Source organism: Oncorhynchus mykiss, chromosome 10 (genome assembly GCF_057628025.1).
Source record: "Oncorhynchus mykiss isolate SJ-2025 chromosome 10, ASM5762802v1, whole genome shotgun sequence".
Classification (NCBI taxonomy): Eukaryota; Metazoa; Chordata; class Actinopteri; order Salmoniformes; family Salmonidae; genus Oncorhynchus; species Oncorhynchus mykiss.
In genome coordinates, this window is record NC_143031.1 from 87,797,144 (window position 1) to 87,813,411 (window position 16,268).

General features: G+C 45.7%; 1 protein-coding gene across 1 annotated transcript in view; it reads left to right on the top strand.

Annotated features, from left to right (window-relative positions):
* apbb2b (amyloid beta precursor protein binding family B member 2b) overlaps window positions 1-16,268 on the top strand; it is a 76,454-nt gene that overhangs the window by 40,711 nt on the left and 19,475 nt on the right. The window contains exons 10-11 of the mRNA XM_090188388.1: window positions 8,754-8,868; window positions 13,867-13,981. Coding sequence (XP_090044514.1) covers window positions 8,754-8,868; window positions 13,867-13,981 — 230 coding nt within the window. The remainder of the gene's footprint in view (window positions 1-8,753; window positions 8,869-13,866; window positions 13,982-16,268) is intronic.

Consider the following 16,268-nt stretch of genomic DNA (forward strand, 5'->3'; position numbering starts at 1 on the left):
CATTATGGGTTATTGTGATGTCATTATGGGGTATTGTGGTGTCATTATGGGGTATTGTGATGTCATTATGGGGTATTGTGATGTCATTATGGGGTATTGTGATGTCATTATGGTGTATTGTGATGTCATTATGGTGTATTGTGATGTCATTATGGGGTATTGTGATGTCATTATGGGGTATTGTGATGTCATTATGGGGTATTGTGATGTCATTATGGGGTATTGTGATGTCATTATGAGGTATTGTGATGTCATTATGGGGTATTGTGATGTCATTATGGGGTGTTGTGATGTCATTATGGGGTATTGTGATGTCATTATGGGGTGTTGTGATGTCATTATGGGGTATTGTGATGTCATTATGGGGTATTGTGATGTCATTATGGGGTATTGTGATGTCATTATGGGGTATTGTGATGTCATTATGGGGTATTGTGATGTCATTATGGGGTATTGTGATGTCATTATGGGGTATTGTGGTGTCAGTATGGGGTATAGTGATGTCATTATGGGGTATTGTGATGTCATTATGGGGTATTGTGATGTCATTATGGGGTATTGTGATGTCATTATGGGGTATTGTGATGTCAACGTTCAGAACGATGTTCCTTGTGTGGTAGTAGATGGAATCCTTGTTCCTCCTAGCAGGAGGTGTTGTGTGGTAGTAGATGTAATCCTTGTTCCTCCTATCAGGAGGTGTTGTGTGGTAGTAGATGTAATCCTTGTTCCTCCTAGCAGGAGGTGTTATGTGGTAGTAGATGTAATCCTTGTTCCTCCTAGCAGGAGGTGTTGTGTGGTAGTAGATGTAATCCTTGTTCCTCAGCAGGAGGTGTTGTGTGGTAGTAGATGTAATCCTTGTTCCTCCTAGCAGGAGGTCTTGTGTGGTAGTAGATGTAATCCTTGTTCCTCAGCAGGAGGTGTTGTGTGGTAGTAGATGGAATCCTTGTTCCTCAGCAGGAGGTCTTGTGTGGTAGTAGATGTAATCCTTGTTCCTCCTATCAGGAGGTCTTGTGTGGTAGTAGATGTAATCCTTGTTCCTCCTATCAGGAGGTGTTGTGTGGTAGTAGATGTAATCCTTGTTCCTCCTATCAGGAGGTCTTGTGTGGTAGTAGATGTAATCCTTGTTCCTCCTAGCAGGAGGTCTTGTGTGGTAGTAGATGTAATCCTTGTTCCTCCTAGCAGGAGGTGTTGTGTGGTAGTAGATGTAATCCTTGTTCCTCAGCAGGAGGTGTTGTGTGGTAGTAGATGTAATCCTTGTTCCTCCTATCAGGAGGTGTTGTGTGGTAGTAGATGTAATCCTTGTTCCTCAGCAGGAGGTCTTGTGTGGTAGTAGATGTAATCCTTGTTCCTCAGCAGGAGTTGTTGTGTGGTAGTAGATGTAATCCTTGTTCCTCAGCAGGAGGTCTTGTGTGGTAGTAGATGTAATCCTTGTTCCTCCTAGCAGGAGGTGTTGTGTGGTAGTAGATGTAATCCTTGTTCCTCAGCAGGAGGTGTTGTGTGGTAGTAGATGTAATCCTTGTTCCTCCTAGCAGGAGGTGTTGTGTGGTAGTAGATGTAATCCTTGTTCCTCAGCAGGAGGTGTTGTGTGGTAGTAGATGTAATCCTTGTTCCTCAACAGGAGGTATTGTGTGGTAGTAGATGTAATCCTTGTTCCTCCTAGCAGGAGGTGTTGTGTGGTAGTAGATGTAATCCTTGTTCCTCAGTAGGAGGTCTTGTGTGGTAGTAGATGTAATCCTTGTTCCTCCTATCAGGAGGTGTTGTGTGGTAGTAGATGTAATCCTTGTTCCTCAGCAGGAGGTCTTGTGTGGTAGTAGATGTAATCCTTGTTCCTCCTAGCAGGAGGTGTTGTGTGGTAGTAGATGTAATCCTTGTTCCTCCTATCAGGAGGTGTTGTGTGGTAGTAGATGTAATCCTTGTTCCTCCTAGCAGGAGGTCTTGTGTGGTAGTAGATGTAATCCTTGTTCCTCCTAGCAGGAGGTGTTGTGTGGTAGTAGATGTAATCCTTGTTCCTCAGCAGGAGGTGTTGTGTGGTAGTAGATGTAATCCTTGTTCCTCCTATCAGGAGGTCTTGTGTGGTAGTAGATGTAATCCTTGTTCCTCCTAGCAGGAGGTGTTGTGTGGTAGTAGATGTAATCCTTGTTCCTCCTAGCAGGAGGTGTTGTGTGGTAGTAGATGTAATCCTTGTTCCTCCTAGCAGGAGGTCTTGTGTGGTAGTAGATGTAATCCTTGTTCCTCCTATCAGGAGGTGTTGTGTGGTAGTAGATGTAATCCTTGTTCCTCCTAGCAGGAGGTGTTGTGTGGTAGTAGATGTAATCCTTGTTCCTCCTAGCAGGAGGTCTTGTGTGGTAGTAGATGTAATCCTTGTTCCTCAGCAGGAGGTGTTGTGTGGTAGTAGATGTAATCCTTGTTCCTCCTAGCAGGAGGTGTTGTGTGGTAGTAGATGTAATCCTTGTTCCTCCTAGCAGGAGGTGTTGTGTGGTAGTAGATGTAATCCTTGTTCCTCCTATCAGGAGGTGTTGTGTGGTAGTAGATGTAATCCTTGTTCCTCCTAGCAGGAGGTCTTGTGTGGTAGTAGATGTAATCCTTGTTCCTCAGCAGGAGGTGTTGTGTGGTAGTAGATGTAATCCTTGTTCCTCCTATCAGGAGGTGTTGTGTGGTAGTAGATGTAATCCTTGTTCCTCAGCAGGAGGTCTTGTGTGGTAGTAGATGTAATCCTTGTTCCTCAGCAGGAGGTGTTGTGTGGTAGTAGATGTAATCCTTGTTCCTCAGCAGGAGGTGTTGTGTGGTAGTAGATGTAATCCTTGTTCCTCAACAGGAGGTATTGTGTGGTAGTAGATGTAATCCTTGTTCCTCCTAGCAGGAGGTGTTGTGTGGTAGTAGATGTAATCCTTGTTCCTCAGTAGGAGGTCTTGTGTGGTAGTAGATGTAATCCTTGTTCCTCCTAGCAGGAGGTGTTGTGTGGTAGTAGATGTAATCCTTGTTCCTCAGCAGGAGGTCTTGTGTGGTAGTAGATGTAATCCTTGTTCCTCCTAGCAGGAGGTGTTGTGTGGTAGTAGATGTAATCCTTGTTCCTCCTATCAGGAGGTGTTGTGTGGTAGTAGATGTAATCCTTGTTCCTCCTAGCAGGAGGTGTTGTGTGGTAGTAGATGTAATCCTTGTTCCTCCTAGCAGGAGGTGTTGTGTGGTAGTAGATGTAATCCTTGTTCCTCAGCAGGAGGTGTTGTGTGGTAGTAGATGTAATCCTTGTTCCTCCTAGCAGGAGGTCTTGTGTGGTAGTAGATGTAATCCTTGTTCCTCCTATCAGGAGGTCTTGTGTGGTAGTAGATGTAATCCTTGTTCCTCAGCAGGAGGTCTTGTGTGGTAGTAGATGTAATCCTTGTTCCTCCTAGCAGGAGGTCTTGTGTGGTAGTAGATGTAATCCTTGTTCCTCCTATCAGGAGGTCTTGTGTGGTAGTAGATGTAATCCTTGTTCCTCCTAGCAGGAGGTCTTGTGTGGTAGTAGATGTAATCCTTGTTCCTCCTAGCAGGAGGTGTTGTGTGGTAGTAGATGTAATCCTTGTTCCTCAGCAGGAGGTGTTGTGTGGTAGTAGATGTAATCCTTGTTCCTCCTATCAGGAGGTGTTGTGTGGTAGTAGATGTAATCCTTGTTCCTCAGCAGGAGGTGTTGTGTGGTAGTAGATGTAATCCTTGTTCCTCCTAGCAGGAGGTCTTGTGTGGTAGTAGATGTAATCCTTGTTCCTCCTATCAGGAGGTGTTGTGTGGTAGTAGATGTAATCCTTGTTCCTCCTATCAGGAGGTGTTGTGTGGTAGTAGATGTAATCCTTGTTCCTCCTATCAGGAGGTGTTGTGTGGTAGTAGATGTAATCCTTGTTCCTCCTATCAGGAGGTGTTGTGTGGTAGTAGATGTAATCCTTGTTCCTCAGCAGGAGGTGTTGTGTGGTAGTAGATGTAATCCTTGTTCCTCCTATCAGGAGGTGTTGTGTGGTAGTAGATGTAATCCTTGTTCCTCAACAGGAGGTGTTGTGTGGTAGTAGATGTAATCCTTGTTCCTCCTATCAGGAGGTGTTGTGTGGTAGTAGATGTAATCCTTGTTCCTCCTATCAGGAGGTGTTGTGTGGTAGTAGATGGAATCCTTGTTCCTCCTAGCAGGAGGTGTTGTGTGGTAGTAGATGCAATCCTTGTTCCTCAACAGGAGGTGTTGTGTGGTAGTAGATGTAATCCTTGTTCCTCCTATCAGGAGGTGTTGTGTGGTAGTAGATGTAATCCTTGTTCCTCCTATCAGGAGGTGTTGTGTGGTAGTAGATGGAATCCTTGTTCCTCCTAGCAGGAGGTGTTGTGTGGTAGTAGATGTAATCCTTGTTCCTCCTATCAGGAGGTGTTGTGTGGTAGTAGATGTAATCCTTGTTCCTCCTATCAGGAGGTGTTGTGTGGTAGTAGATGTAATCCTTGTTCCTCCTAGCAGGAGGTGTTGTGTGGTAGTAGATGTAATCCTTGTTCCTCCTAGCAGGAGGTGTTGTGTGGTAGTAGATGTAATCCTTGTTCCTCAGCAGGAGGTGTTGTGTGGTAGTAGATGTAATCCTTGTTCCTCCTAGCAGGAGGTGTTGTGTGGTAGTAGATGTAATCCTTGTTCCTCCTATCAGGAGGTGTTGTGTGGTAGTAGATGTAATCCTTGTTCCTCCTCAGCAGGAGGTGTTGTGTGGTAGTAGATGTAATCCTTGTTCCTCAGCAGGAGGTCTTGTGTGGTAGTAGATGTAATCCTTGTTCCTCCTAGCAGGAGGTGTTGTGTGGTAGTAGATGTAATCCTTGTTCCTCCTAGCAGGAGGTGTTGTGTGGTAGTAGATGTAATCCTTGTTCCTCAGCAGGAGGTGTTGTGTGGTAGTAGATGTAATCCTTGTTCCTCCTATCAGGAGGTGTTGTGTGGTAGTAGCTGTAATCCTTGTTCCTCAGCAGGAGGTGTTGTGTGGTAGTAGATGTAATCCTTGTTCCTCCTATCAGGAGGTGTTGTGTGGTAGTAGCTGTAATCCTTGTTCCTCCTAGCAGGAGGTGTTGTGTGGTAGTAGATGTAATCCTTGATCCTCCTATCAGGAGGTGTTGTGTGGTAGTAGATGTAATCCTTGTTCCTCCTAGCAGGAGGTGTTGTGTGGTAGTAGATGTAATCCTTGTTCCTCCTATCAGGAGGTGTTGTGTGGTAGTAGATGTAATCCTTGTTCCTCAGCAGGAGGTGTTGTGTGGTAGTAGATGTAATCCTTGTTCCTCCTATCAGGAGGTGTTGTGTGGTAGTAGATGTAATCCTTGTTCCTCAGCAGGAGGTGTTGTGTGGTAGTAGATGTAATCCTTGTTCCTCAGCAGGAGGTGTTGTGTGGTAGTAGATGTAATCCTTGTTCCTCAGCAGGAGGTGTTGTGTGGTAGTAGATGTAATCCTTGTTCCTCCTATCAGGAGGTGTTGTGTGGTAGTAGATGTAATCCTTGTTCCTCCTATCAGGAGGTGTTGTGTGGTAGTAGATGTAATCCTTGTTCCTCAGCAGGAGGTGTTGTGTGGTAGTAGATGTAATCCTTGTTCCTCAGCAGGAGGTCTTGTGTGGTAGTAGATGTAATCCTTGTTCCTCAGCAGGAGGTGTTGTGTGGTAGTAGATGTAATCCTTGTTCCTCCTATCAGGAGGTGTTGTGTGGTAGTAGATGTAATCCTTGTTCCTCCTATCAGGAGGTGTTGTGTGGTAGTAGATGTAATCCTTGTTCCTCAGCAGGAGGTCTTGTGTGGTAGTAGATGTAATCCTTGTTCCTCCTATCAGGAGGTGTTGTGTGGTAGTAGATGTAATCCTTGTTCCTCCTAGCAGGAGGTGTTGTGTGGTAGTAGATGTAATCCTTGTTCCTCCTATCAGGAGGTGTTGTGTGGTAGTAGATGTAATCCTTGTTCCTCCTAGCAGGAGGTGTTGTGTGGTAGTAGATGTAATCCTTGTTCCTCCTATCAGGAGGTGTTGTGTGGTAGTAGATGGAATCCTTGTTCCTCCTAGCAGGAGGTCTTGTGTGGTAGTAGATGTAATCCTTGTTCCTCAGCAGGAGGTGTTGTGTGGTAGTAGATGTAATCCTTGTTCCTCCTATCAGGAGGTGTTGTGTGGTAGTAGATGTAATCCTTGTTCCTCAGCAGGAGGTGTTGTGTGGTAGTAGATGTAATCCTTGTTCCTCAGCAGGAGGTCTTGTGTGGTAGTAGATGTAATCCTTGTTCCTCCTATCAGGAGGTGTTGTGTGGTAGTAGATGTAATCCTTGTTCCTCCTAGCAGGAGGTCTTGTGTGGTAGTAGATGTAATCCTTGTTCCTCCTATCAGGAGGTGTTGTGTGGTAGTAGATGTAATCCTTGTTCCTCCTAGCAGGAGGTGTTGTGTGGTAGTAGAGGTAATCCTTGTTCCTCCTAGCAGGAGGTGTTGTGTGGTAGTAGATGTAATCCTTGTTCCTCAGCAGGAGGTGTTGTGTGGTAGTAGATGTAATCCTTGTTCCTCCTAGCAGGAGGTGTTGTGTGGTAGTAGATGTAATCCTTGTTCCTCAGCAGGAGGTGTTGTGTGGTAGTAGATGTAATCCTTGTTCCTCAGCAGGAGGTCTTGCTGAGATTTTGTGTATTTCTCTCCTCCTCCTCCTCTCCTCGTCTCCTCTATTCCTCCACTCTTCTCCTCTCCTCTCCTCCTCTGCTCATCTCCTTTACTTCTCTCCTCCTCTCCTCGTCTCCTCTACTCCTCTCCTCGTCTCCTCTCCTCCTCTCCTCTATTCCTCTCCTCCTACTCCTCTGCTCATCTCCTCTCCTCCTCCTCTCCTCTCCTCCCCTCTTCCACCTCTCCGCCTCTCCTCTTCTCCTCTCCACCTCTCCTCTCCTCTCCGCCTCTCCTCTTCTCCGCTCCTCCTCTCCTCCTCTCCCCCACCTCTCTTTAACTAACTCCTCCTCTCCTCCTCTCCTCCACCTCCTCGTCTCCTCTTCTCCTCTTCTCCTCTCCTCTCCTCTCCTCTCCTCTTCTCCTCTCCTCTTCTCCTCTTCTCCTCTCCTCTTCTCCTCTCCTCCTCTCCTCCTCTCCCCCACCTCTCTTTAACTAACTCCTCCTCTCCTCTCCTCCCTTGCTTCCCTGGACTCAGAGAGAGGTAAACATGTTCTTGTTCTCCCCCTATCCTTCTCCTCCTCTCCCCCTATCCTCCTCCTCCTCTCCCCTATCCTCTCCTCCTCCTCTCCCCTATCCTTCTCCTCCTCTCCTCCTCCTCTCTCCCTATCCTTCTCCTTTCCTCTCCCCTATCCTTTTCCTCCTCTCCTCCTCTCCTCCTATCCTCTCCTCCTCTCCCCTATCCTTCTCCTCCTCTCCTCCTCTCTCCCTATCCTTCTCCTCCTCCCCCCCCCTCTCCTTCTCCTCTCCTCTCCCCTATCCTTCTCTTCCTCTCCTCCTCCTCTCCCCTATCCTTCTCCTCCTCTCCGCCTCCTCTCCCCTATCCTTCTCCCCTCCTCTCTCCCTATCCTTCTCCTCTCCTCTCCCCTATCCTTCTCCTCTCCTCTCCTCCTCTCCTTCTCCTCTCCCCCTATCCTTCTCCTCTCCTCTCCCCTATCCTTCTCCTCCTCTCCTCCTCCTCTCCCCCTATCCTTCTCCTCTCCTCTCCCCTATCCTTCTCCTCCTCTCCTCCTCCTTTCCCCTATCCTTCTCCTCTCCCCCTATCCTTCTCCTCTCCTCTCCCCTATCCTTCTCCTCCTCTCCCCCTATCCTTCTCCTCTCCTCTCCCCCTATCCTTATCCTCTTCTCTATCCTTCTCCTCCTCTGTTAACCCTCTCCTCTCCTCCTCTGTTAACCCTCTCCTCTCCTCCTCTGTTAACCCTCCCCTCCTCTGTTAACCCTCTCCTCTCCTCCTCTATTAACCCTCTCCCTCTCCTCCTCTGTTAACCCTCTCCTCTCCTCTTCTGTTAACCCTCTCCCTCTCCTCCTCTGTTAACCCTCTCCTCTCCCTCTCCTCCTCCCTCTCCTCCTCAGTTAACCCTCTCCTCTCCTCCTCTGTTAACCCTCTCCTCTCCTCCTCTGTTAACCCTCTCCCTCTCCTCCTCTGTTAACCCTCTCCTCTCCTCCTCTGTTAACCCTCTCCCTCTCCTCCTCTGTTAACCCTCTCCTCTCCTCCTCTGTTATCCCTCTCCTCCTCTGTTATCCCTCTCCTCCTCTGTTAACCCTCTCCTCTCCTCCTCTGTTAACCCTCTCCTCCTCTGTTAACCCTCTCCTCTCCTCCTCTGTTAACCCTCTCCTCTCCTCCTCTGTTAACCCTCTCCTCTCCTCCTCTGTTAACCCTCTCCCTCTCCTCCTCTGTTAACCCTCTCCTCTCCTCCTCTGTTATCCCTCTCCTCCTCTGTTATCCCTCTCCTCCTCTGTTAACCCTCTCCTCTCCTCCTCTGTTAACCCTCTCCTCCTCTGTTAACCCTCTCCTCCTCTGTTAACCCTCTCCTCTCCTCCTCTGTTAACCCTCTCCTCTCCTCCTCTGTTAACCCTCTCCTCTCCCTCTCCTCCTCCCTCTCCTCCCTCTCCTCCTCTTTTAACCCTCTCCTCTCCTCCTCTGTTAACCCTCTCCTCTCCCTCTCCTCCTCCCTCTCCTCCTCTGTTAACCCTCTCCTCTCCTCTCCTCCTCTGTTAACCCTCTCCTCTCCTCCTCTGTTAACCCTCTCCTGTCCTCCTCTGTTAACCCTCTCCTCTCCTCCTCCCTCTCCTCCTCCCTCTCCTTCTCTGTTAACCCTCTCCTCTCCTCCCCAGGGACTTTGCGTACGTAGCGAGGGATAAGGACACCAGGATTCTGAAGTGTCATGTGTTCCGTTGTGACACTCCAGCTAAAGCCATCGCTACCAGCCTCCACCTCATCTGCTCTAGGGTGAGTAACCTACACCCTACTCCCTGTACCCTATAACCTGTACCCTAAAGCCACCCTATACTATACACCCTGAACCCTACTCCCTGTACCCGACACGCCAGCTAAAGCCATCGCTACCAGCCTCCACCTCATCTGCTCTAGGGTGAGTAACCTACACCCTACTCCCTGTACCCTATAACCTGTACCCTAAAGCCACCCTATACTATACACCCTGAACCCTACTCCCTGTACCCAACACGCCAGCTAAAGCCATCGCTACCAGCCTCCACCTCATCTGCTCTAGGGTGAGTAACCTACACCCTACTCCCTGTACCCTATACCCTGTACCCTATACCCTATACCCTGTACCCTACTCCCTGTACCCTATACCCTGTACCCTACTCCATGTGCCCTATACTATACACCCTGAACCCTATACCCTACACCCTGTACCCTACACTCTGTACCCTATACCCTATACCCTGTACCCTACTCCCTGTACCCTATACCCTGTACCCTACTCCATGTGCCCTATACTATACACCATGTACCCTATACCCTACACCCTGTACCCTAAACTCTGTACCCTATACCCTACTCCCTGTACCCTAAACTATATACCCTGTACCCTATACCCTACACCCTGTACCCTACACTCTGTACCCTATACCCTATACCCTATACCCTGTACCCTACTCCCTGTACCCTATACTATACACCCTGAACCCTATACCCTACACCCTGTACCCTACACTCTGTACCCTATACCCTACTCCCTGTTCCCTAGTCCCTATACCCTACTCCCTGTACCCTACTCCCTATACCCTACACTCTGTACCCTATACCCTATACCATACTCCCTGTACCCTACTCCCTGTACTCTACTCCCCGTACCCTATACCTTGTAACCTATACTCTACTCCCTATACCCTACACTCTGTACCCTATACCATACACTCTGTACCCTATACCTATACCAGCTTATACCCTATACTCTACACCCTGTACCCTATACCGTATACCCTAAACCGTGTACCCTACACCCTGTACCCTATACCCTACACCCTGTACCCTACACACTGTACCCTACATCCTATACCATATACAATATCCTCAACACTCTGTACACTATATCCTATACCCTACTCCCTGTACCCTATACCCTACTCCCTGTACCCTATACCCTACACTGTGTACCCTACACCGTGTACCCTACACCCTGTACCCTATACTCTGTACCCTGTACCCTACACCCTGTACCCTACACCCCATACCCTGTACCCTACTGCCTGTACCCTATACCCTTTACCCTATACCCTGTAGCCTATACCCTTTACCCTATACCCTACTGCCTGTACCCTACACCCTGTACCCTATACCCTACACCCTGTACCCAACACACTGTACCCTACACCTTATACCCTTGACCCTATACCCTATACCCTACACCCTATACCCTACACCCTGTACCCTATACCCTATACCATAAACCATATACCCTAAACACAGTACCCTACACCCTGTACCCTATACCCTACACCCTGTACCCTACACCCTGTACCCTATACCCTATACCCTACTCCCTGTGACCTATACCCTGTACCCTATACTCTGTACCCTATACCATATACAATTTACCCTGTACCCTACACCCTATACCATATATAATTTACCCTGTACCCTATACCCTGTACCCTATACCCTGCACCCTATACCATATATAATTTACCCTGTACCCTATACCCTATACCCTGTACCCTATACCCTGTACCCTATACCATATACAATTTACCCTGTACCCTACACCCTATACCATATATAATTTACCCTGTACCCTATACCCTGTACCCTATACCCTGTACCCTATAGCATATATAATTTACCCTGTACCCTACACCCTATACATATATAATTTACCCTGTACCCTACACCCTATACCATATATAATTTACCCTGTACCCTATACCCTGTACCCTATACCATATATAATTTACCCTGTACCCTGCACCCTATTCCATATATAATTTACCCTGTACCCTATACCCTATACATATATAATTTACCCTGTACCCTACTCCCTTTACCATACACACTCTACCCTACACCCTATATCCTATAGCCTATATCCCGCACCCTTTACCCTGTACCCTACTCCCTTTACCATACACACTCTACCCTACACCCTCTACCCTACACCCTGTACCCTACAACCTATAGCCAACACCCTATACCCTACAACCAATAACCTATATCCTACAACCTATAACCTATATCCTATACCCTAAACCCTATACCCTTCAACCTATAGCCTACACCCTATACCCTAAAACCTATAGCCTACACTCTATACCCTACAACCTATAACCTATATCCTATACCCTAAACTCTATACCCTACAACCTATAGCCTATATTCTATACCCTAAACCCTATACCCTACAACCTATAGCCTACACTCTATACCCTAAACCTATAACCTACACTCTATACCCTAAACCTATACCCAACACTCTATACCCTACAACCAATACCCAACACTCTTTACCCTACAACCTATAACCTACACTTTATACCCTACAACCTATAGCCTACACTCTATACTCTACAACCTATAGCCTACACTCTATACCCTACAACCTATAACCTACACTTTATACCCTACAACCTATATCCTATACCCTAAACCCTTCAACCTATAGCCTACACTCTATACCCTAAACCTATAGCCTATACCCTACAACCTATAACCTGTACCCTATACCCTACACCCTCTACCCTACACCCTGTACCCTACACCCTGTACCTACACCCTACAACCTATAGCTGACACCCTATACCCTACAACCTATATCCTATACCCTAAACCCTATACCCTACAACCTATAGCCTACACTCTACCCTACAACCTATATCCTATACCCTAAACCCTATACCCTACAACCTATAGCCTACACTCTATACCCTTCAACCTATAGCCTACACCCTATACCCTAAACCTACACCCTACAGTTTATACCCTACAACCTATAGCCTATACCCTACAACCTATAGCCTGTACCCTACACCCTACAACCTATAGCCGATACCCTACACGCTATACCCTACACTCTATACCCTATACCATACACTATAAAACCTATAGCCTACAGCCTAGGACACACTCTACACCCTATACCCTATACCCTACACTCTAAAACCTATACCCAACACCCTACATCCTATACCCTACACTTCTTGCGGTCAATTTGCAGTCTACAAATGATTTGTAATTATGTTCCGGCTAGACCCTGTCTAGTGTCCTAGTCCCTGTCTAGTGTCCTAGTCCCTGTCTAGTGTCCTAGTCCCTGTCTAGTGTCCTAGTCCCTGTCTAGTGTCCCTGTCCAGTGTCCCTGTCTAGTGTCCTAGTCCTAGTGTCCTAGTCCCTGTCTAGTGTCCTCATCCCTGTTTAGTGTCCTAGTCCCTGTCTAGTGTCCTGGTCCCTGTCTAGTGTCCTAGTCCCTGTCTAGTGTCCTAGTCCCTGTCCCTGCCTAGTATCCTAGTCCCTGTCTAGTGTCCTAGTCCCTGTCTCTGTCTAGTATCCTTGTCCCTGTCTAGTGTCCTAGTCCCTGTCCCTGTCTAGTGTCCTAGTCCCTGTCTAGTGTCCCTGTCTAGTGTCCTGGTCCCTGTCTAGTGTCCTCATCCCTGTCTAGTGTCCTAGTCCCTGTCTAGTGTCCTGGTCCCTGTCTAGTTTCCTAGTCCCTGTCTAGTATCCTAGTCCCTGTCTAGTGTCCTGGTCCCTGTCCCTGTCTAGTATCCTAGTCCCTGTCTAGTGTCCTGGTCCCTGTCTAGTGTCCTCATCTCTATCTAGTGTCCTAGTCCCTGTCTAGTGTCCTAGTTCCTGTCTAGTGTCCTAGTCCCTGTCTAGTGTCCTAGTCCCTGTCCCTGTCTAGTGCCCTAGACCCTGTCTAGTGTCCTAGTCCCTGTCTAGTGTCCCTGTCTAGTGTTCTGGTCCCTGTCTAGTGTCCTAGTCCCTGTCTAGTGTCCTAGTCCCTGTCTAGTGTCAGAGCGAGAGGGGGATGGAGAGAGAGAGAGGGATGGAGAGGGGGATGAGAGAGGGAGCGAGAGAAAGAGGGAGAGAGCAATGCAGAGGAGAGTGGCAAACCCTAAGTTTATCCATCATTTATTGGTGTGTTGCAGAGAGGAATATATTTTAGAGAGAGGGAGCGACGGAGAGAGAGAGAGAGAGAGAGAGAGAGAGAGAGAGAGAGGGAGAGAGAGAGAGAGAGAGAGACGGAGAGACGGAGAGAGAGAGAGAGAGAGAGAGAGAGAGAGACGGAGAGAGAGAGAGGGAGAGACAGAGAGAGAGAGAGAGAGAGAGACGGAGAGAGAGAGGGAGAAGAGAGAGAGAGACGGAGAGAGAGAGAGAGAGAGGGAGAGACGGAGAGAGAGAAAGAGAGAGACGGAGAGACGGAGAGAGAGAGAGAGAGACGGAGAGAGAGAGGGAGAAGAGAGAGAGAAACGGAGAGAGAGAGAGAGAGACGGAGAGAGAGAGAGGGAGAGAGAGAGAGAGAGGGAGAGACGGAGAGAGAGAGAGAGAGAGAGAGAGAGAGGGAGAGACGGAGAGAGAGAGAGCTAGAGGGAGAGAGATAGAGGCTGACCTGGTTAGCTGTGTGTGCAGAGCAGAGTAGACTTAGAGGGGAGGGGAGTGTCACTCCCCAGGTGATTTGGCGAGACAGCTTGACACTCTTTCAAGAGAGACATTTTCTCTTGGGTTATTCTAACTAATTTACTCCTTCTCTCCGCCTCTCTTCTCCTCTCCTCTCCTCTCCTCTCCCCTCCTCTCTTCTCCCCTCCTCTCTGCTCCTCTCTTCTCCTCTCCCCTCCTCTCGTCTCCCCTCCTCTCCTCTCCTCTCCCCTCCTCTCTTCTCCCCTCCTCTCTGCTCCTCTCCTCTCCTCTCCCCTCCTCTCCCCTCCTCTCGTCTCGTCTCCTCTCCTCTCCTCTCCTCTCCTCTCCTCTCCTCTCCTCTCCTCTCATTTGTAGATCATGTCAGAGCGTAAGCATGCTAAAGCTTTATCAGGGGCGTTGTCAGGGGCGTTGTCAGGGGGCGTGTCTCTACACGACAGAATGCAGTCAGGACTAGACCTCCCACTACAAGGTACTCTACTCTACTGCAATCTACTCTACTGTAATCTACTCTACTCTACTGTAATCTACTCTACTGTAATCTACTCCGCTCTACTGTAATCTACTCTACTGTAATCTACTCTACTGTAATCTACTCTGCTCTACTGTAATCTACTCTGCTCTACTGTAATCTACTCTACTCTACTGTAATCTACTCTGCTCTACTGTAATCTACTCTGCACTACTGTAATTTACTCTACTATAATCTACTCTACTGTAACTTACTATGCTCTACTGTAATATACTCTACTGTAATCTACTCTGCTCTACTGTAATCTACTCTACTGTAATCTAGTCTACTGTAATCTACACTACTCTACTGTAATCTACTCTGCTCTACTGTAATCTACTCTACTGTAATCTACTCTACTCTACTGGAATCTACTCTGCTCTACTGTACTCTGCTCTACTGTATCACATATACTGTATAATGTATTACATTTACTGTCTCACATATACTGTATACTGTATCACATATACTGTATCACATATACTGTATCACATATACTGTATACTGTATCACATATACTGTATACTGCATCACATATACTGTATCACATATACCGTATACTGTATCACATATACTGTATCACATATACTGTATAATGTATCACATATACTGTGTACTGTATCACATATACTGTATCATATATACTGTATAATGTATCACATATACTGTGTACTGTATCACATATACTGTATCACATATACCGTATACTGTATCACATATACTGTGTCACATATACTGTATAATGTATCACATATACTGTGTACTGTATCACATATACTGTATCACATATACTGTATAATGTATCACATATACTGTGTCACATATACTGTATACTGTATCACATATACTGTATCATATATACTGTATAATGTATCACATATACTGTGTACTGTATCACATATACTGTATCACATATACCGTATACTGTATCACATATACTGTGTCACATATACTGTATAATGTATCACATATACTGTGTACTGTATCACATATACTGTATCACACATACTGTATAATGTATCACATATACTGTATCACATATACTGTATACTGTATCACATATACTGTATAATGTATTACATTTACTGTCTCACATATACTGGATACTGTATCACATATTTTTTATCACATATACTGTATACTGTATCACATATACTGTATACTGTATCACATATACTGTATCACATATACTGTATACTGTATCACGTATACTGTGTAATGTATTACATTTACCGTCTCACATATACTGGATGCTGTATCACATATACTGTATCACATATACTGTATACTGTATCAAATATACTGTATACTGTATCACATATATTGTATCACATATACTGTATACTGTATCACATATACTGTATACTGTATCACATATACTGTATCACATATACTGTATCACATATTTTGTATCACATATACTGGATACTGTATCACATATACTGTATCACATATACTGTATACTGTATCACATATACTGTATACTGTATCACATATAATGTATACTGTATCACAGATACTGCATCACATATACTGTATACTGTATCACATATACTGTATCACATATGCTGTATACTGTATCACATATACTGCATCACATATACTGTATACTGTATCACATATACTGTATCACATATGCTGTATACTGTATCACATATACTGCATCACATATACTGTATACTGTATCACATATACTGTATCACATATGCTGTATACTGTATCACATATACTGTATCATATATACTGTATAATGTATCACATATACTGTGTACTGTATCACATATACTGTATCACATATACCGTATACTGTATCACATATACTGTGTCACATATACTGTATAATGTATCACATATACTGTGTACTGTATCACATATACTGTATCACATATACTGTATAATGTATCACATATACTGTATCACATATACTGTATACTGTATCACATATACTGTATAATGTATTACATTTACTGTCTCACATATACTGGATACTGTATCACATATTTTTTATCACATATACTGTATACTGTATCACATATACTGTATACTGTATCACATATACTGTATCACATATACTGTATACTGTATCACGTATACTGTGTAATGTATTACATTTACCGTCTCACATATACTGGATGCTGTATCACATATACTGTATCACATATACTGTATACTGTATCAAATATACTGTATACTGTATCACATATATTGTATCACATATACTGTATACTGTATCACATATACTGTATAC